We start from the raw sequence: 22012 nt of genomic DNA on the forward strand, positions 1-22012 counted from the left end.
GTGTAAATAAAAGTTATCCCCGCCAGGTGAAACTCTAACGTAAAAGCATCAGAAGAAAACTTGCGTTGGCACTAGTCTTCCAACATATTTCTTCGAAGCCTTAGCACTGTTTCTCTTAGAACTCTTTTGTTTACATGCGTATGAGATTCTGTAGGTTTCATTTTGATATATTTAACATACATGTGGTAATTTCTTTACCATTTTGAAACTTTGCAACATGGACCTGTGTTGGTCGGGGATTGGGGTAGGGGACGTGTAAGAGGTTGTGCACAATTGTCCTATTAATAAGTATTAACTCCGCGTTTGTTTGCGTGTCACTTACCTTTCCAAAGCTGTATTTTTCTGCTCTAGTTTTCAATGTGTTACATACCGTTATGCTATTGCGCCAGGTGTAGGCTGCATATTTCTTAGCTCCTGAGTTTTGATTGTTTTCAGGTGTTTCTGCTTTATGTAGAGTATTGACATTTGGAAGTTGTAAGCAGAAAATAACTGGGATTGTGATTTTGTGTTTACTTCTTAGATTCATTGTGTGCTTTTTGAGAAATTTGAATTTTAAAAGCAAAAGTTTATATATTGTGACATTTTGTACATGTTTTTTACCTAAAGCAATGATGAGTGAATACGTATCAAAACGGACTAAATATGAAAAATCAACTTTATACAATATTGGACAATCAGTAACAAAAGGTCAGAAAACACTAAAAGTATGTTCTATAAACCCAAGATCTGTTGAAAACGAAACAATACCTCTTTGTGATTTTATCCTTTCGAACGATTTCGACGTTGTTGCCATTACTGAGACATGGCTTGACAATACCGTGGAAAAACATGCAGTAGTGAGCTTGTTCCTGACGGGTATCACATGAAGCAAGTCCCTCGTCCTCGGAAAATCCTTCGAGGTGGAGTCGCTATTATTTATAAGTCCAATATAGAATTTAAAATGCTGACATCTTCTGGTGATGGACACTTCTCCACATTTGAGCACATTGATTGTAACATTTAATAAAAACTCCTTGCGACAGTCGTATACAGACCATCACCATCACAAAAGAACGGTTTCAGTACTAATGAATTCCTTCAGGATGAATGGCCTCTGTTTCTTTCAAAATATGCAACCATTGACAAGCCAATAGTTATTGTTGGCGACTTAAACTTTCATCTAGGCATACCTATGATTCGTGACACTTCCAAGTTCAGCAGTTGTCTAGAAACATTTGGTATGAAGAGGCAACATGTTCGAGAGCCAACACATGTTGCTGGTGATACTTTGGATGTTCTTATCACAAGAGACACTGAAAATATTATAGCAAATATAGAAGTTACTGACCCAGGTCTATCTGATTCTGATGGGAAAATATCACGTGACCATTTCGCTGTGATATTTCATATTAAAGCAGAAAAACCTGCTCCAATAAGGAAATCTGTGACCTTCCGAAAGTTGAGATCCATCGGCATTAAATCATTTAAAAACGAAATTAAATCTTTGGAGATCCTTGATATCAACACGTTAATTTCTGATGTTGACGAGCACGCAGAATCATTAAACAACAGTTTGATATTACTCTTTGACCAGCATGCCCCTTGGCTTACTAAAACAATAGTGCTAAGACCAACTTGTCCATGGTATAATGAAGAACTACACGAAGCCAAACATTTGAAACAAAATCTTGAACGTAAACGGAGAAAAACAAATATGACAGTAGATCACAAGATATACAGAAATCACTGTGCTTCAGTGAATAAACTGCTGAAACAAACACGTGTTAACTTCTATTCTGAAAAGATAGAGTCATGCGGACGCGATCAGACAACTTTATTCAAAGTGACAAAGAATCTTCTTGGTAGGGACGAGGTGACCATGCTGCCAACATCTTCTTCTTCCAAAGAACTAGCGCAAAATTTCAGCGATTTTTTCATCGATAAAATTGATGGAATAAGAAATAAAATTAGGTCAGAAACAGAATTACAAACTGGTGCGGTTACCATCGAGGAAAGTTCGAACACGCAAATAAATAAACTTGTTAAATTTACTCCAGTCTCACAGGATGAAGTGAAAAAAAGTTATTTCAAAATCTGCAAGTAAGTCGTGTGAGCTAGATCCACTTCCGACATGGCTTTTGAAAGAATGCTTAGAAGAACTGCTGTCATCTCTCACTAAAATAATCAGTTATTCTTTGGAGAAAGCATATGTACCGAAATCCTTCAAAAGTTCGTTGATCAGACCACTCATCAAAAAGTCAGATCTAGATGCAAATGTTCTGAAGAACTATAGACCTGTCTCTAATTTACCGTACGTGTCTAAAATACTTGAAAAGGTAGTCGATGCTCGTTTGGAAAGCCACTTGTCTTTGAACAGTCTCCACGAAGAGCACCAGTCTGCATACAGAAAATTTCATTCCACTGAGACTGCATTACTGAACGTTCAAAATGACATCCTCAACTCCCTTGACTAAAATGATGAAACAATGTTAGTGATGCTTGACTTATCAGCTGCTTTCGATACCATCGACCACAAGACACTATTGCATCGCCTTCATGACCACTTTGGTATCGCTGGGAAACCACTCGACGAATGGATAAATTTATATCTGAGCGACCGCTACCAAACTGTGACCATAGATAGCCAATTGTCAAAACCAGTGCAAATGACATACAGTGTCCCACATGGATCCGTTCTCGGACCAAACTTTTTTACAATGTATACTAAACAAGCTGTATATGACTTGGCAATAGAAACTATTTACTGTTGTATATTATTTTTTATAATGTCTAGTACAATTTAAATGTAGAATAAAATCTGATTCAGGCTAAATACCTTTTATTGTTGATGTATTTTTGTGTTGTATTGTGTGTAGCAGTTTTATGATAACAAGTTCTAACATATCTCTACATGCATTAGAAGCACTGCTTTCCATATATTTTAATTTTCATGTGATTAAAAGCATAATAAAACTCATAATGGTGAAACACCATAAGTTATATGAAACACATTTACGATGCTTGCTTCTTTTGTAGAAAGTTATTACCAAGACTTGAAAGGCTTTCAGTTATATCTTACAAACAACACTGCGCAAGACTCATCCGCCATAAATACCAATACCAATACAAACATTACTGGCAACACCTATGAAATTAATGTACCAAACACTTTGGCAAGATATGTAACTATAAAGAGACTAGGGGTGCTAACAATATGTGAGGTTATGATCTTTGAAGGAGGTAAATTGTTTATGCTGTGTTTCTGTTTTTCTAATGGTCACTTGCTTTTACGTTAGAAAGTAGGAATCAATATACCGTATACGTTGTGTCTCTATTGATTGTAGTACAATGAACCGTAATGGCTTTTATTTACAAAATAAATTGTAACCGTACGCTACTTTCTTTTGTTGCTCCAGAAACTGATTTACATGTAATAAACTTTAAACAGTATTACGTTTTAAGAAATATGAAGTAACAAGCTTGCGAAACATTTTGTTTTCTGGAAAAGATTAATTACTAAACGCTTTAGCATCATTATTACCTGATAGCGGTTCTAATAGTTAAAAGCCTATATTTGTAGAGTGCGGGCTTGGAACATATGGTGAAGAATGTATCAAGGAGTGTCACTGTGCAGACAACAAACCGTGCAATAAAGAAAGCGGACAGTGCCAAACATTAATTTGTAAAACAGGCTGGAATGGAACAGCTTGCAACCAAGGTACTTTCGATAATGTATTACTGTGGAAGATGTTAGTTGCCTTTTACAAATGAATAGTTGTCTATTAGTGTGCAGTTTAAGGGTTTATCTTTATGGACATCTCCATATATGTGCTATTATATACAAAGGAAAAGCGTCATTATCATGTTTTAACAAATCAGAAGATTCTCAATAATGTCTACTCATATTGCTTTTAATTATGGAGCAGGTTACGAATTGAATGTTTCTTGATTTTTCTAACGGGTTGATACCTAACAGTGCATAGGCAAGAAGTCTTTGTGCTTTTGGTGTAAAAAATACATGTTTATGTATACAATACATATTATGCAAAAAATGATAAAGACAAAATATATTTGCAAGAAATTACAAAATAACATGATTTTTATATATTATATTAGGCAAAGTTCTAATACCTTATTAAACTGTATCACTGTCTCAAAATATTACTTCCTCATACTTTAACGGAAATATTATACATTTCTCTAAAGTTAGAACGTTATATCTCTTAAACATGTTCATTCAGAATAAATACCCCATTGTTACTATTTTAAGCTATGCCACTGATTTCTGATTGGTTAAATATGTATGGCAGAGGTTCCGTGTTTTCAATTATATGTCACAGGATGCCCACAAGATAGATTTGGTGACGGATGCAAAGAACGCTGTTTTTGTGCAGAAGATACCTGTACAACTAGCTACGGTGCATGTCCTGGCAACTGCAGGCAAGGGTATCACGGTCCTCATTGCAACATAGGTATAACTATTTTAAAGTCTGTTATAGATGATAAATGTTTTATGATTCAGCTTAAAGCATTCCTTCTTGCACACGATAATGTGGGAAGAAAATACAGTATAAATGGAATCAATATTTAGTAATCATTTGAAATTTGACAGACTCATTACAGAATCACAAAACGTGGAAATAGGGCGTATTGTTAAAATATTGTGTAGCTTGGAATTTTTTAATCTTTTAACAGTATTAGAGGGGAATGGTGTTACTAAACAAAGTGAGAATAATTCAAACAAAGTTGCAACCATAGGAGGATCGGTTGGAGGATCTGTCGCATTTCTTATAATTGTGATTGCTGTTGTATACCTATTCATAAGATATCGAACAAAATTAAGGTAAGCTGAATAGATGTAGAAACAGTAAAATACGTAGCACAGCGTAGCGGAGCTGCTTTACATTTGATGTAATATGTAATAAAGATATTTAAGTCAACTCATACACAATACAGATTTTGAACAAATTGAAAGCAGATTTGTACAAACATACTGTTTAGGTGATTACGGGATAATATAATATGGGATTTAGTTTGGTCCAGGTATGCCGGTCGCGTCGGTCGTCGGGTTGATCCGTCGGACGGTAGAGTGAACTTGTTTACAACACATAGACCAGACCATTCAAACCTGATATCATAATTGGGCTTATAAAGTAGATGATCCCAAATGATTTGTGGGTCAGTTGGTCAGGGTCATGGTGATTATTTGAGTGAAAACTGGACATGGGGAGCATACGTATTTTACAAACAGCTCTTGTTAATGAACGTTTCTTAGTTTTCAGAAAGAACACTAAGAACCCTTTTCGCTTTATATCAATTCGACTAGGATTTAAACCGAAATTTATTCAATGTTGGAGATTGCCTAATAAAGTAAGATAATTGTTTAGCGTTTTGTAACGTTATATTCAAGTAAAATACTTTGGTCAAAATCTATTATATGCAACAGATAGATAATGCACGATAAACGTTTTGTATTTTGAATGACGAGAACATCTTGCCATTTGAATTTAAGATATAAAGATGAACACAAAAATGACTACACAACTCCGTCAGCTTTTACTCAACAGTCAGAGAACTCAGATTACGACACGCTAGAAACTGTACAAGGTAAGTAATTCCCAATTAATGCTATGTTCTTATTGCTAGTGTTATTAATATGCCAGAATATAATGTTGTCTATTGGTTTTGATTAAAAGGCAATCTTTCACCGAATGTCATGCATGTTTCTTGTTTTGTGCTGTAATAGCCAATAATGTGACATGAAGTATCTCTGCTAATGTGAATGGGTCATTCTATTTATATCTCAGAAAGATAGCATAGCTTTTTCCTTAAAAATAATAAAAAACAAACTTTACACAATTTACTTTCTGTAAAAATCAATAACTTGATCCTCTGTATTTTTATACTTGTAGATACACCACGAGCTGACAACATCAGTCCATATGTAAATGAACAAGTGACTGGCTAATGAAGTTTCAACAACAATTGATCGAAAATAGAAATCTCTCTTTTTATGTCTAAGCATTATTAAAGAAAACGACATTCTGCATGATGGACTACGTTGTGTTGCAGGGTTCTGCTTCTTAACATATAAATCATATATATAGTAATAATATAGAATTTACCAAGAGGAACACGTATTTCATCATCAGTTACATACACTAGGTTCTCTAACCGGAAACGTTATGCAACGTCATGAGAGAGATGTTTGGTATTTTTGTGTTTTAAAGGATTATTTGGATGTTATTATAATTCTAGATGCAAAAGATGTCTGTAAAGAGTATATGTTTAAATGCGTATCTGTTAATCAATTTTGGGACTGTATATGTTTAGATAAATTTTGAAACCTTGTGATTATTTTCAGTTTGACTATTAGACTTTTGTTTGGTTCTATAATCAGTGTTAATATACAAAGTTATGGTAAAATATTTTAACAGTGTACATGTATAGATTTAGAACAAAAGACCTCCGCAACATTGTATTCAGTGAAAACAATTACAAATTAAGAGTAGTTATATAAATGGTATGCGTTTGATGACATCGTTCCTCCCTCTTAGATTGTATCACACATCAAGATATTTGTTTGTAATTATGATTCTTTTATTAAATGTTCGTTAAATTCATGGTTGTGCTAAACTGAAAATAATCTTTTTAATCAATCGCTATTATTTTTATGTTTCTACGTTTCTTGTGAGACAAAATTTTCTGCCTTCGCCCCGTTCGTCCTTCTGTCATCCGTGTAGCTTGTCCGTACCCTTATCGGTTTGGTTTCAATAAAATGTCACAGAGTTATAGCCCCTTAATGTCATATATAATAATATATATCCGGACTTCTCTTGTACTATTGTGGGACTTCAGTGAAGCTCTAATGGAAATATCAGTTTGAACCCTAGCTTTGCGAATAATATGGCTCTTTTACGATTGGATATTTTCCATTGTGTTATTGTCCTTTGATTGTATATAGAGAGACGACATGGCCCAATGGAATCTGAAAAGTTAAGGAAAGTTATATCTGTAAAAGTTAGTAATTTAATTTCCACAGTCTATTTCCTAAAAGAACTGTCTTATCAAGATTAAATGCACGGACAGAATATTTCCATCTAGATAATCGTACCTTATACACATTTCTAAAAGCGTTAAATTAGTTTTAATTTCAAACAAAGTAAGTTGTACGATATAATTTGTAAGGCTTCTTCTTGAAAGTTGAATTACATAACGATGCTTTCCTGTAGGTTTGAAAACCAGGTATGATTTAAATATATAAAATATTTTAAAAATCTGCTTTCCGAAAATATAACTTAAAACCTATGTCATAAAATATACGGATGAGTACGAACGTTGTGAAAAGCTTTTAAATGTTTATCGAAATTCTTGCCAAAATAGGTAAAAACATTTCGACTGATACATACAAAAACATTAAAATGATCCATAAAAGCAAGCAATTGCACAAGTTACATGGTATTGTTATTCATTCTCGGTTATCAACAAAAAATAAAACGACACCGACTTCTAAAAGGGTTGTAAATAACGGGTGGATCAAGAACGTACATTTTTGAAGGTACTGTGTTTGGGTTTGGTTATTGATACAGCAAAACATACTATTGATTAGATTGCATCTTTTATGATACAAGGAGAGATTATTATGGAAGAATCAAGACGCAGATACCAGATGTCAACCTGCGCAGAAATACATATTAATTCCTGATAAAGCATTTCAAAAATAAAAATCGTGTATTAACAGCACGTGAATTGCCTTGTTTGCACACGATTTTTCTCCCATTAATACATGGGCAGATCCAGTGAAAAAAAAAGTTTTTATGCAAGAATGGAGATAATTATACCCGAACAAATTTACCAGCATTTTAACGCAACTGTTTAAAACTTAAGGAAATGCCAGTTGCATAACTGTCCTTAACAATCTTCGTGAAACTTACAACAACTGTATGTAGCTACAGGATATCTCCTTAGGTGGTAGGCAAGGTTTCCCTAGGGATACTGTTATTCTGTGAGATTTTTATGTAGAGTCGTGTTACCTTGAATCCGGGCGAGGATTAAGTTATGTACACTCTTACCAATGACAGAAATAAAATATGTATAACATTCAGTGCCAAAAGGTTAAAAGTTCAGGAAATGTTTTACATAGACTGTGCATATACAAGTTCGTACAATTTTGTTTAGCTAATCCAACTTCAGCAATTGCTTTGTCTACTGTTATTTAAAATGTATGTATAAGTAAGTCATTGACTGTCAAATTGACAATATTAATGACCTAAATGTTGCATGCACTCTAAAATCTTCCAAAAACTTGACTACCAAACAACATTGTCCAAAGCCAGTCCGATTACGAACTGGTTTACTGTTATACTATCATATTAATAATTTGACAGTAGTTTTTGATGAAATCATAATAGGCAGTCATACCTTACCGTTTCATTTGTGCTATTGTATTTATTGATAACGAAGACTGGTATGTGCATGATCTTTACTCCAACAGTCAGTTTTTCTAAAATTACTATTACTTAAATTGTAACGTCCACGATCATCACGTATCGCAATGGTTGTTTTTAACGACTTGCCGGCGAACTTTTGAAATTTTACTACTCGTAAGATGTGATCAACAAAACAATTATTTATTTAAACATGATTAAACATGTATCTCGTTTCAACATGTATTAGTTAGTTTGCAGTCCTGTGGTGGACTTTCAGAATTTTGTTCTATTCGACACTAAAATATGTTGTTTAAGAATATAATGAGCCGCGTCATGGGAAAACCAACAGGGTGGGTTTACGACCAGCATGGATCCAGACCAGCCTGTGCATCTGCGCAGACTGGTCAGGATCCATGTTGGTCGCTTTCAAGGCCTATAGCAATTAGAGAAACCGTTAGCGAACATCATGGATCCTGACCAGACTGCGCGGATGCACAGGCTGGTCTGGATCCATGCTGGTCGCAAAGCCACTATGTTGGTTTTCCCATGGCACGACTCAATTATTTGTTTTCTTGTACTTCTTAGAGTAGATCAAAATGATAAAATCAAAGCTGGTACTTGTATGTTTGTTTCTCAGTACTTTACTCTCTATTCCTCTGTCTTCGTCTCTGTCTCTGTTAAACAAAATACGAATAATAATACAGATAAATATCAGATGTTGCATTTTGAAGATATGATGAGTGTATGTACTATGCAATACTGAAATATCATACAAATATTTTCGACTTTTGCAGATGCGTTCAATGCATAACTAATATAAAATATATTGTATCCAACACATGCTCCTGGGATCAAACAGTGGAATCGTAACCGACCATTTAGATTAAACATAGCCTTTAAGGTATCCCATCCACAAATAAGCAAGTTCTATATAACAGTGCTATTAAAATCAGATATTGATGCCTGGTGAGCTTATTTATTTTTGGACATGAAACATTTGAATTAAACGCTGCGATCTATATACCAATAAATAATTTATGAGTGTATATATATATATATATATATATATATATATATATATATATCAGCTTCACGTAAATAGTATTTAAATTCATATTCTAGCATAAAACTGCTGGCTGTTCTTGTCTCTTTTCGGGGGTGTTTTAACTGGAGAGAAAACGTGTGTTAACAGAGAGATTCTCGCGCTCACGTGCTGTTATAACACCTTTTTATATATGCGCGTTCCGTGGCAAAGTGTAAACGTCATTCGGCCCCATAACGGATAATACAAAACAGACATTCCCGCGCATCTCGTGGAAATTTAATGACGTTGCGTGACATTGTATTCATTTATCAGTTTTTATGCGTTTTATGCTAGAATAGCGTTAGCGCATGTTCATTTCGTGTTATAACATCTGCAGAATCCCTCGGGATACGTTGGTACCCTCGCCCTGACGGGCTTGGGTGCCAACCAATCCCTCGGGATTCTGCAGATGTTATCACACGAAAAAACATGCATTATCCTTACACTGACACATATTTTACCTTCGTTATACGATTTGTAATGTTCCCTTTTTAACTCCACTTACTGTTTTATATTATAGAGTTTTCTCAGTGAGATTAAAGTTATAATCCACAGTTCTGAAACAGTAGATTATCATTTTTATTTTTCACTGTTTTTGCTAGTTCCGGTCCTCCCAAATTGTATACCGAACGTTATGAATAATGGGGACCATAATGACGATGACGTCGTTAAAATGACGTCATTTGTGTTATGCTTTCTGTTGACCTTTCCCGCGGTTTTCAACATATTATAAATTGCGCAACAAACGTTTTACACATTAAATAAAAGGAAAATTGGTTTGTGTCAGTGAAATATCAATTCTATTTCACTCATGAGCACCAAAAAAGTCATTTTCCCTCGTGGCTAGCCACCCGTGAAAATATCAGTTTTTGATGCAAACTCGTGAAATAAAATTGATATTTCACTGAAACAAACAAATATCCTCTATATCTTTATGCATTATCATTCTGTTTGTTTTTCTAGTCTTCGGTAATTTTATATGCCCATATATCACGGCTACTAAACGCTAGCGCCAACACCAAATTGTGGTGATAAAGAAAAGAGCTATCGACATTTCCGTGGTGGAGCTATCGCCCGTTTCTACTTGTAAACACGTGAGTAAAATTTATATTTTATCTTATATTTTTATTGATAGAACATTTTTCGAAAATCGGAGAATGTAGTTCCGTGTAACAACACTTTTACTACAGGTTGGCTGTAATTTCATTAAAATATTATGCAAATTGTGGTGTCAGGAGCTTTTCTCCCGAATTTGACAGTGGCACATTTTCATATCGGCCAGTATTCCGATAAATAGACACACTGTAAGAACATACTTCGCCAGCAAATGGTGTAGAAATGATAAATAACTATATACGCACACACCATGAATAATAGAATCTCGGGTTAGAAGAAATATACCAGGATTTTTAAAAGTGGTGGCGCTATAACTCTAGTAATGGCGCTATGCAGTAGTGGTGGAGCTGTTACAGCATTCAGTAATACGAACTGCTGACGCATCCGGAACAAAACAAACACCAACATTCTCTAACTGATAATTTTCCTGTAAGGAATTATGTTATTTAAGAAAGAAAAACACGATCATAGTTTATTTACGTTTATGAAACATTCTCTATCTAAGAAAAAAGGACAAAATACTCACAGACACTTGGGGCTCTTGTAGTCAAAGTAAATATTTTCCTTTGTTTAAAATGTTAATTTAGAATTATCTCTAACCTTTAAATATTCTACTTAAATACAAACGTAAGTGTACTTTAAATTCAGGTCAAGAAAAATAGTAGCAATACTCTTATTTCAAACAAAGATTTGTGTCCAGGAAATAATTTGAAGATAGTGTAGAAATGATAAATAATTATATACGTACACACCATGAATAATAGAATTAGAGTTAGAAGAAATATTCCAGGATTTTTAAAAGTGGTGGCGCTATAACTCTAGTGGTGGCGCTATACAATAGTGGTGGCGCTGTTACGGCATTCAATAATATGAACTGCTGACGCATCCGGACCAAAACAAACACCAATATTCTCTAATTGATAATTTCTTGCAAGTATTTATGTTATTTATGAAAGAAAATCACGATGATAGTTTATTTACCTTTATGAAACATTCTCTATCCAAGAAAAAAAAACAGAACAAAATACCCACAGACTCTTGGGACTCTTGTAGTCAAAGTAAATATTTTTCTTTGTTTAAAGTGTTATGTAGAATTATTTCTAACCTTTAAATATTGTACTTAAATACAAACGTGAGTGTATATTAAATTCAGGTCAAGAAAAATAGTAGCAATACCTTTATTTCAAACAAAGATTTGTGTCCAGAAAATAATTTGAAGATAGTGTAGAATTTATTTGTTATATTAAGATTCTAAATGTTACTTCCCTTTGTTTTTATACGTCGATTGCATGTCATTAGAGAGTTTGAGATTTCAAACTTCGCCTTCCCCTTCAACGTCTCTCATATATATTTTGGGTAAAACGTCACCGACATGCGTGTATTTTATTTAAATCGCACGTTGCAACTAAAGTTTTCCATATAATAATATTACGTAAGCCTAAGACTTCGCTTTATTACTATGCGAAATAAAAAGCTTAGTTTCAGGATTTCTGCTTATTAAGTTATTTGATTATCCATATATATAATTAGACTAAATTTGATGCGAAACACTATCAATAGGTATAAGAATAATGAAGTTTTGCATGGCTAATGATTTTAACTAAATACATTGAATTGAACCTGGAAGTATAAAGTTATCAACTGATTTTGAGAAACTTTGAGATTTTGTTCAAACTTTAACTTCTACGGCATATTTGTGTCCCCAGGCGGTATCGAATATACCAGATGGGCCTTTTTGTTGTATGAAGTGAAGTTTTGAACGTCCGAAGATGTGATTTCACGAAAGTCGAAACTTCATTCTTTTTACATCTACTCTGTCCACATACTCGGCATCAAAGACTGAAATCTGGATGGAGGCACATGGCATGACAGTCATTTTACTTGAAACATAAATAATTACGCGCGATTATCATTTGGTGGAACATTTTATTTTCACATCCAAATAAAATCAATTTGTTTCTGTCGGACACTTAATACGACAATTGCGTTTTAATTATAAACATAAAATGGTACTAGTAAGACAGAAAATTCTTTTGAAGTATCAGACAATTTCAGATTTAAGATATCATGATGAGAGACTTTTCCTGTTAGCCGTATGGGATAACTCCATTTTTTAAATGCACGGAACCAGAGCCTGGCAGAGAGACATTGTGGGTTAATTCCCCCTTTGATTCTTACATTTTTCAAAGAAATTCAGTCTTGAAACTCGGTGTGACCCTACCCTAACCCAACCCTCCTCCCCCCCCCCCCTGAATTGGGTGACCCCCTCTTTAATGTTGGTGTCCCTCTAACAAAAAATTCTGGATCCACAGATGCTTTACTTATAAAATAGTATATTAAAATCATATTGTGCTGTCTGAGAGTTTGGCATTATATAGAGTGTCATTATCACTTTGATATTATCATAATAGGCTATTAACTTTGTATGTGGATATATGCATGAGTTCTGCAGCGGTAATATTGCGCGACTTTAGGAGCGCAATATTGTCCGCGAAAGAACGAGTGCATATATCCACATACAAAATTGATAACATTTTTATTACGTATCTACTATCAAATGATTAATTTATATCCAAATTATCGTTCTGTCACGAAAGACAGGAAAAAATACGGGAAAAAATTCTCCGAAAATGCAATAAACAAATCAAACTGACGCGCATTAATATTTTCCGCGAAAATGACGTCAACTTGTTGTTGCAACGTGCGCGTGGACGCCATGGACGTCACGCGATTCTTTCCATTACAACGTTAAGAAAACATTCCACGTCCTATATTAGTCCAACTCATGACGTAATTATAACTTTCATTTCATTTCAGTCTGATAAATTACTACGTGCCGGTATCTAATAGGTCAGATTAATCAAAGTGTAAACGTAAACAAAATGTTGCATAAATTACAAATTAAACAAATACACAATAGCAAAAAAAATCTAAAGAAACGAGATTCGCAATGGACGGACCGTCAGGGGAGGTAACTAGAGTCACGAATTGGGACTAGTCCGATATGAAAGCGTTCAACGTCATGATATGGAAAAATATTGCACGATCGCGGTCCATTGAAACCCAGTGGAAAATAATTTTAGGTATGTATGTTCCTCTCGTGTATGGTTTACAATCGTGCATTGTATACTGACTATACTGACATAATTTTATATAAAACCTAAATGTTTGGAGCAACACTTACGAGTTTTTACATTGTTCACATTGTTTTATCGTGTTTTATTTTTTTTTTATTTTTTTTTTTTTTTGTTTTGTTGTTGTTGTTTTTTTAGGTAATCGCTCTAATATCCATACGATGATTATATTGAAATGTTTTTTTTTTTCATTTAATTTTCATTTTTTTTTTTTTTTAAAAAAAAACCTCTTGTAAAATTCCTGCCCTTTCGGACAATTGGTATCAAAATGCACGAAATAAACGATCATAATTACGGATAAATTGAATGGGCAGATTAAAAGAAGTAAGGTTCATTCTAATGTTTGAAATCTCAAGGAATTTTAATCGAACTTCAACTTCATACGATAACTTCGCAAGAGACGTTGAAGGGGAAGGCGAAGGTTGAAATCTCAAACTCTCTATTGTAAACAAAATACCTTACTTTCACAATTCTTTCTGAAAAGTGAGTACAGTGCATTTTCAATTCAATCGATTAAATATGATTAATCAATAGAGCTTAGATGTACAATCTGAATCTATATACATGTAGATTATTTTGAGATCATGTAGAGGTTACTGCATGTATTTTGTTGAGTAACGTAATTTGGGTGTATTGTGGGATAGGTCGATTATTGAAGAAATTTCCGTGGCTTGCAGACAGACATTTTCATAAAATTGAATATATCAGCTACTAATCATATACAACAGCGCCACCAATACTGTATAGCGCCACCACTTTAGTGATAACGCCACCACTTTCAAAAATAGTCGTGTTTTAACTTTTTACTGTGTTCTTGTAATTCTTTGGTGTATTGGAATATGTGTAATTCATTTCTACACCATTTGCATGCGCAGGTATGTTCTTACAGTGTGTCTAATGATCGGAATGGTGTTCGAATACTGGCCGATATGAAAATATGCCACTGTCAAATTCGGGAGAAAAGCTCCTGGCACCACAGTTTGGATAATATTTTAATGAAATTACAGCCAACCAGTAGTAAAAGTGTTGTTACACGGAACTACATTCTTCGATTTTCGAAAAAAGTTTTATCAATGAAAATATAAGATAAAATATAAATTTTACTCACGTGTTTACAAGTAGAAATGGGCGATAGCTGCACCACGGAAATGGCGATAACCTTTTTCCTTATCACCACAATTTGGTGTTGGCGCTAGCGTTTAGTAGCCGTGTATATCGAGTTCATCCAAAAATAACTTTTGAACTCCAACGCGAAATCAGCAATCGTTTGACCGGCTTCGCATCTTCACATTATCGTGCTTGAAGTTCAAATGAACAGACAAATTATGTACATATTATTGTACGACATTTATATAATGATTACCTAAGAACATAAACAAAGATACGTATGGTCTTACCTTTTTAGACTGTATATGAACGCAGAAAGTAAATAACACGCAAAATGTGATTAGATATACATTTGTACACCTAGATAACACTTGGATAACAAACTATTTCGAGTACATTTACGAGTATCAAAGCGTATTTGCACAGTGTCACACGTTTATCTTCATTATCAGGGAAGAAACGTACCTACGTTGATAAATCTGTAATATGAATATTTTGATTACAGACTGAATTAGATCCATATGTTGTATTTTTGTATAGCTCTATTAAGTGGCGCCGACGACTGGTATTCTAAAAGTAGCTGACAATTTTCCCACATGAGTCTCAGTTCTAATCTAATGGTTATCTTTTCTAAATAGTCCAATATCATCCTCCGGGATTGTTACACTTTGTAAAACTTAGATATATTTCTAGGTTTCAATGAAACGTTTCAAAGCCATTTCCTACGGTGTTCCGTTAAGGCCAGCGCCTGCCTCCCCCATTCCCTGTGAACACGAAGCGCGAAGGTACGACGGCTCAATGGCGCGACAGTACAATGGTGACAACACGACAGTACGATGGCGAAGTATGACAGTACGATAGAGAAGCGGGACATTTCGATGGTGACATTCCGCGTACTGTCGCGCTTCGCCATCTTACTGTCGTTCTTAGCCACCGTATTGTCGCGCTTCGTCATCGCACTATCGCGTTCACCATCGTTGTGTCACCATCGTAATGTCACGCTTCGCCATCGCACTGTCGCACTTCACCATCGTAGGGACACCATCGTACTGGTGTGTTTCAACATCATAATGTAGCGCATCGCCATCGCACTGTCCTGCTTCGACATCATAGTGTCACCATCGTACTGTCGCACTTCGCCATCGTACTGTCGCACTTCACCATCGTACTGTCGTCCTTCACAAACTTTTCTCTGTTCACTTAAGGGCCGACTTTAATGTATAGAATTGTACGGTCAGACAGAGGGACGTGCTTTGGATTTTCGGACTAATAATCTTGTTTAACATAAAATTACACTTTTATTCAATATGTAATTACATGTAAATGCATTATCATTTATTTTTCCACATAGAGGTTAACTTTGAATACAATGTTATTTTGTTCATAAATATCATTCGGTTGGCGACATTCGTTTCTATCATCCCTCAAGTAAACAATGTAAAATGGCCATAGACCTACGGAGTCTATTTTGGAATAATACATTTCAAACAATATTAAGGTGTGATATTTCTAATACCATCCTGCCAGATGATATTCATTTGAGTAACACTCTAATAGGGTATTTTTGGTGATATTATTTTCAATAATACCCGTGCCGACAAGCGTTCAAATTATTTGATCATTGTAGAGAGTTGACAATACTATATAATACAGGGTTTAATTTAAGTCGGCCCTTATTATGTAAACAGAGAAAAGAGAGTAAAACGCGACAGTACGATAGTGAAGCGCGACAGTGCGATGGTGAAGCGCGACAGTACGATGGTGACACTACGATGGTGAAGCGCGACAGTGCGATGGCGAAGCGCGACAGTACGAAGGTGAAGCGCGACAATACGATGGTGACACTACGATGGTGAAATGCGACAGTGCGATGGCGAAGCAGGACAGTAGGATGGTGAAACGCGACAGTATGATGGTGACACTAATTAGGATGGTAAGGCGCGACAGTGCGATGGCGAAGCACGACAGTAGGATAACAAAGCGCGACAGTTCGATGGCGAATCACCATTGTTGCGTGACCTCCTATATGTTTGCGCCTAATGTTATTAAAATGAGTTTTCGTTGAACAGTTGATACCTTGACGTTTGCGTGGATCAGTCTATGTATATCATGGTATGCATGTAAGGTATATCAGTTGATTATTGGCTGTTGTCCCTTTTTATCAATATCATGGACACAATATACCTAACAACATTATAATAAACAACACAATGAATAGAGCATGGGCGAACTAAATATATCTGTCATCTTAAAAATGTATTCAGCTACGTGTAACCAATGTCAGTGAACCTAGTTGGTCTGCCCATTTTATGTATCTGCACCAACTTCTTATCAACCTTCTCGCAGCACAGGTCAGATGTGTGAAGGATGAATGACCCACAGTGAGCATTTGCTTCTGCTACTGAGCTAATCACCATGATTAATTTCATAAAAAAAGTTATCAAACTAATATTTGCTGTTTTCGCTCTGACGGACTCTTAATAATCATCGTGAGGAAACATTAAGTGTTCACTCAAATTGAAGACGGCAACAGAATTTCAAGAAGTCATAAAAAATCTATCAATTTTCAAGAAGTCATAAAAATATATCAAGCTATCTACTTACCTGTCTACTTACAGGATGCTTAAAAACGTATTGTTGTAGCATAAAATTATAATGATAACAAATTTCGGATACATTGCCATTGGTAATTAGAAACAACCCAATCAATCTTATAATAATACTACTAATAATATAACAGTCGAAACATCATTTGTGGCATGTATAGAAAAGGCAAACAGATCTTTAACTAGCTGCAGACCATTAATTCGTCGATAATTAGCGTTCAGATTGCCAGGCAGATTTGATAAGTCCATAATATAAATATTTATATTCATCAATAAGGAATAAGTATAAGAATCGTATGAAAGAACAAAATGTTAATGCCATCACTTGAAAAAAGCCGGACAAGTAAGAATCTCCCTATACTACATACATTTTAAACTGAAAGAGAGTAAAACACCATTAAAATACAAATATGTATATTCTCCCTATTTGTTCAATTGAAAATCATGGCGTTCCTTTTACTTTAACCGCAAACGGAAATGCGCCAAAGTTATAACGCCGCTATGTTATAACGTGCCGCAGTTTTAACGATGTCTGTATGCAGCAGGGGAGAAGTCGTTCTGTTTGGTGATCTGAATGACCGTGAAGCTGATTTAGATATTAAAAACAACAAAACATGATTAATAAATTAAAGAAAAACACCTCATAAAAGAATCGAAGAAAACATGGAAAATAAATAAATAAAATAAAAGAAATCATGCGTGTGGAGTTCATGCGAAAAGCAAGACAGTATCTGATTGGCAAATTGACCGTGAATCGTATACGCATTTCAAGATTATGTGCTGAAACACACACCCACTTCCCCCTGCTTAAAAGGTAAATTCATTTATGGACTTGATAGTAACATACATAAAAACTTAAAACTGTATTGTTGTATTGCATCATGCATGTTCACGTCAGTTTTAGTATGGATTATTTTTATTTAAACGCAATATTGTTTAAATGGTGAAATTGTACTTTCTAACATTACTAAACGCCATAAATTAGAAAGCTCCAAAGAACATAGGTTCCTATCAGTTTGATGACAGATTTATATTTTAAATATTTTTGTTTGAGATATAATTCCTGTATGGATATAATGGTGTGATTTAGGCAGATTAAATTTTCCCTTTCAAATAAAAGTTTCATTTATGTAATTCTGTCCTCGCAAGTACATTTGGTGTTTGACTGAACTCGAATTCTAGACTTAACGTTTTAATTTATGGTAAATTACTTCACGCGAACTAGATTGCTACTTCACCTTTTAGAGCAACTCGATTATAAAGTTTTTGTTACTTTACCTAAAGTATCACCTTCTTTGTATCTTTTATGCAATAAAAAGGTAATATACGTCTCAGGTTCTGGTTCATTTTTACGATATAAATGGATATGTAATACATTTCACCAATGCCCTTCATAACAGAAAGTTTGACAACCATTTAGTACAATACAGTCCATACAGTGTATTGTAAACGGTGTATGTTACCATAATATGAATTGTGATAACGAGTTCTGAATTTGCAATTTGAGAATGTTAACTGCTTCCTTAACCAAAATTTGCATTCCACAACGGAAAGCCGCACTATGACGTTAAGATACTATTCTTTTTGCCGTTAGAGGAAAACGTGGTCGGTAAACTGAAATATGAAACTGAAACTTCATTATACTGATTAATTAGTTTCCATTTCTACGTTTTCAACATATCTATTTAATTTTTAGAATGATGCTTTTAATTAGGGTTATTTTTTTCCATTTTTACAAGAATCCATGATTCTAATAAGCACTATAATAATATTTGGAAAAGTTCAACACTATTACTGATGGATGGTATCAATGTAAAGCAAAAGAAAATAGTCACTCAAATAGCTACACTCAGGTAACCGGTTTATAAGCAATGTTCGAAGTGATCCGTTGTAATCACCCTGTGTCCACCGTCCGTTGTCTTGAGCCGTCAACAATTGTAAGGTTAAACTCAGGAGGTCACATTATTTGTACAGATTCAAAATTATTTCAGTGGGAATGCCAAACAGAAGGCTTACATATTTTTGTATGTAGTATTTCTAATACTTTTTGGCAATGCTTCCGTTCATGAAACTGTCTTGATTTCCAAATTGGTAAAGATTAATGTTACAAAACAGGTCAAAGAAGATGATAATATATTAAAGTACAATACATTATGCATTTGCATGGAACCGTGTTAACAGAATAAGTCAACAACGTCTTTTTAAATAATAGTCCAAGAGAGCTTATTATTAACAAAAATACCTTAAAGTATAGTTATACTTGTTACACATACAAGTTAAAGTTTCCAACTTTTCACTTTAATAAAAAGTCGGCCAAAGTGAAAAGTGACAAAAGTATTTACATTAGTTGTAAATTAATATAATCTATTAAAGATGTTGATCAAAATCATGTTTTGTTATAGAAAAGATAACATTACGTTTTACGTCAATACGAAGAATGAAAAGCTAGTAAAAGGGAATAATTATAGTGAAAGGGCTGATAGTAACCCTACTTAAATGATAACAAATTATGCGCCACTTTTCACTCGAATGCATAAATTTACTAATTTACTAATACTAATGTTTAGAATTTTTAGGAATCATTGTTACGAAGACTGCTACGGTAGTGAATAAAGCCTGTAAGAAGATCCTATAAAAGTGGCAAATACAATAAAGTAAAATAATAGCACGATCCATTAGACTGAGTCTAAGCATGCCTGCTAATAAGATCTGCAAAAATCTTTCTAACACCATAACCTCCCTAACGATCATTAGGTACAGTAAACTGAATGATTACTTGCAGTTGTGGTATAATATTCGAAGCTCATAGCAAATTTAGTCAGCGTTTCACACTGATGGTTGATCTATTAAACTTTAAATCAGCCGGCCGCGACCAAATTCTGAAAAGCTCATAAGGATAAAATATTTGCATGAAAATCTTTCGTCTTCCTGAACATTATGACTTGCGAATACGCATTTATATGTAACAAAATTAAAAACAAAATACATAAAAAGATAAACACTTTGATCTCATCGTTGTTTAACTCTTTCGTTGCAAAATCAAGATCCATCTTGAATGAATTAGATACTTTTGATGGTCAGAACCATTCCTCTCTAATAGATGGTATAAGAAAAATGACAGAAACCACTGGAATTGCTCTCGTTAGGTTTTATATTTGTTCTGGTTGTTGAGTCCCTAGCGGTGTTCACTGGAGCGGATAAATTGTCACGATGGAGTTTAAAAAATACATTCTGCTAATCTCTCATTTCAATTATTTCTATTGAAAACAGCATTATTACTTTACATTTATTGCATTCATCCTTTAAATTTCTTTCAATCCTCTGCTGTTATATTTGGACAATCAAATCGGGCCTAGTATGTTCGTATCATCTGTAAAATATATTCCTGGTAAACCATGTAACAAAATAAACTCGAACGTCGTCTGATAGATACGCTCACCGTTTTTGCAGCAAAAATGCTTTCGCTGCATGGTATTTGTTACTGCGCATCTGTGTTCACTTTGAACAGAAGGGATAATCATCAAAGAAAGTATTAATCAGATGATTTTAAACACATATTTGTATTTAGAATGATTATTGTTCCCATTCACACACTCACAAAATTCATTAAGAGAGCTGTAAACTCTCCTGTTCTCAGACTGTAACATAAAATATTGATCCTACAATACGGGATGCTGGCTCCTTCGATCAAGTGAACTCAGCTGGAGACTTAATGGTCAATATTACCAGCACTTGCGTTGCGTTTTATGCAAGAATATCGGTAACACAATTGATTTTGTACTGACTCTTGCACCATCTAATCTCTCGAGACTCTGCAGTTGTTGTTATCCGGAAAACGTTCGTTAACACTACAGTCATATATTTTGATGGTTTAATTTACTATTTCCACAAAAAAATGATGCTTTTTTTCTACGTAACGTAAATAAAAGAGTCAAGTAAAGTAAACTTCATTAACAAAGTCGGTGCAAATGTAACAAATAACATAAGCTCTAATGAGCTTTTAAAACCGACATAACATAGCACATAATAAATAGCTGGAATTTTAAAGTATTATGCAGGACATACATTATATACATAAACCAATACGAACAAACTAAACTACAAGAGATCATCGAGTATTATAGGTCCATATCAGTAAAATAAGTGAAATACTGGTTCTTAAAAACTTAGATTAAGAAAGACCTAATTATCATAGTGTTATCTATTCTATATTCAATATCACAAAGAGTACCATCACATTACACATAATGAGTATCAGTTACATATCACATAATTATCACAGTAACATTATTTCCTAGTTGTGATAATCTAGACTCAATTGTTACAGTAGTAATAATATTTATAAAACCGAGAAATCCATGTCCATACGATTTACTGTTAAATATCAAAATAAAACGAAAAGCATTCAAAGATTGGCACAGTATGCAAGTAAGCTTAATTAAATATATATAATATGAACACCTGTACATAAATAAGACAACATGACTGCTCATCTACCACAAGAACTGCACGAACAGTCAGGCCTACCCCAGCTAGTGATTAGGGAGCTGAACCTTG

The 22012-nt window shown here is 34.3% G+C and overlaps 1 protein-coding gene across 1 annotated transcript in view; it reads left to right on the forward strand.

Moving 5' to 3' along the window:
* The window catches only part of LOC128554536 (uncharacterized), a gene marked incomplete at its 5' end in the record, with an annotated part of 75271 nt that overhangs the window by 5120 nt on the left and 48139 nt on the right, over window positions 1-22012 (forward strand). Inside the window, 5 exon segments of the mRNA XM_053535810.1 lie at window positions 3016-3219; window positions 3560-3697; window positions 4320-4451; window positions 4675-4822; window positions 5492-5586. Of these exon segments, the coding sequence (XP_053391785.1) occupies window positions 3016-3219; window positions 3560-3697; window positions 4320-4451; window positions 4675-4822; window positions 5492-5586 (717 nt within the window).

Source organism: Mercenaria mercenaria, unplaced genomic scaffold (genome assembly GCF_021730395.1).
Source record: "Mercenaria mercenaria strain notata unplaced genomic scaffold, MADL_Memer_1 contig_5100, whole genome shotgun sequence".
In the NCBI taxonomy this organism is placed as follows: Eukaryota; Metazoa; Mollusca; class Bivalvia; order Venerida; family Veneridae; genus Mercenaria; species Mercenaria mercenaria.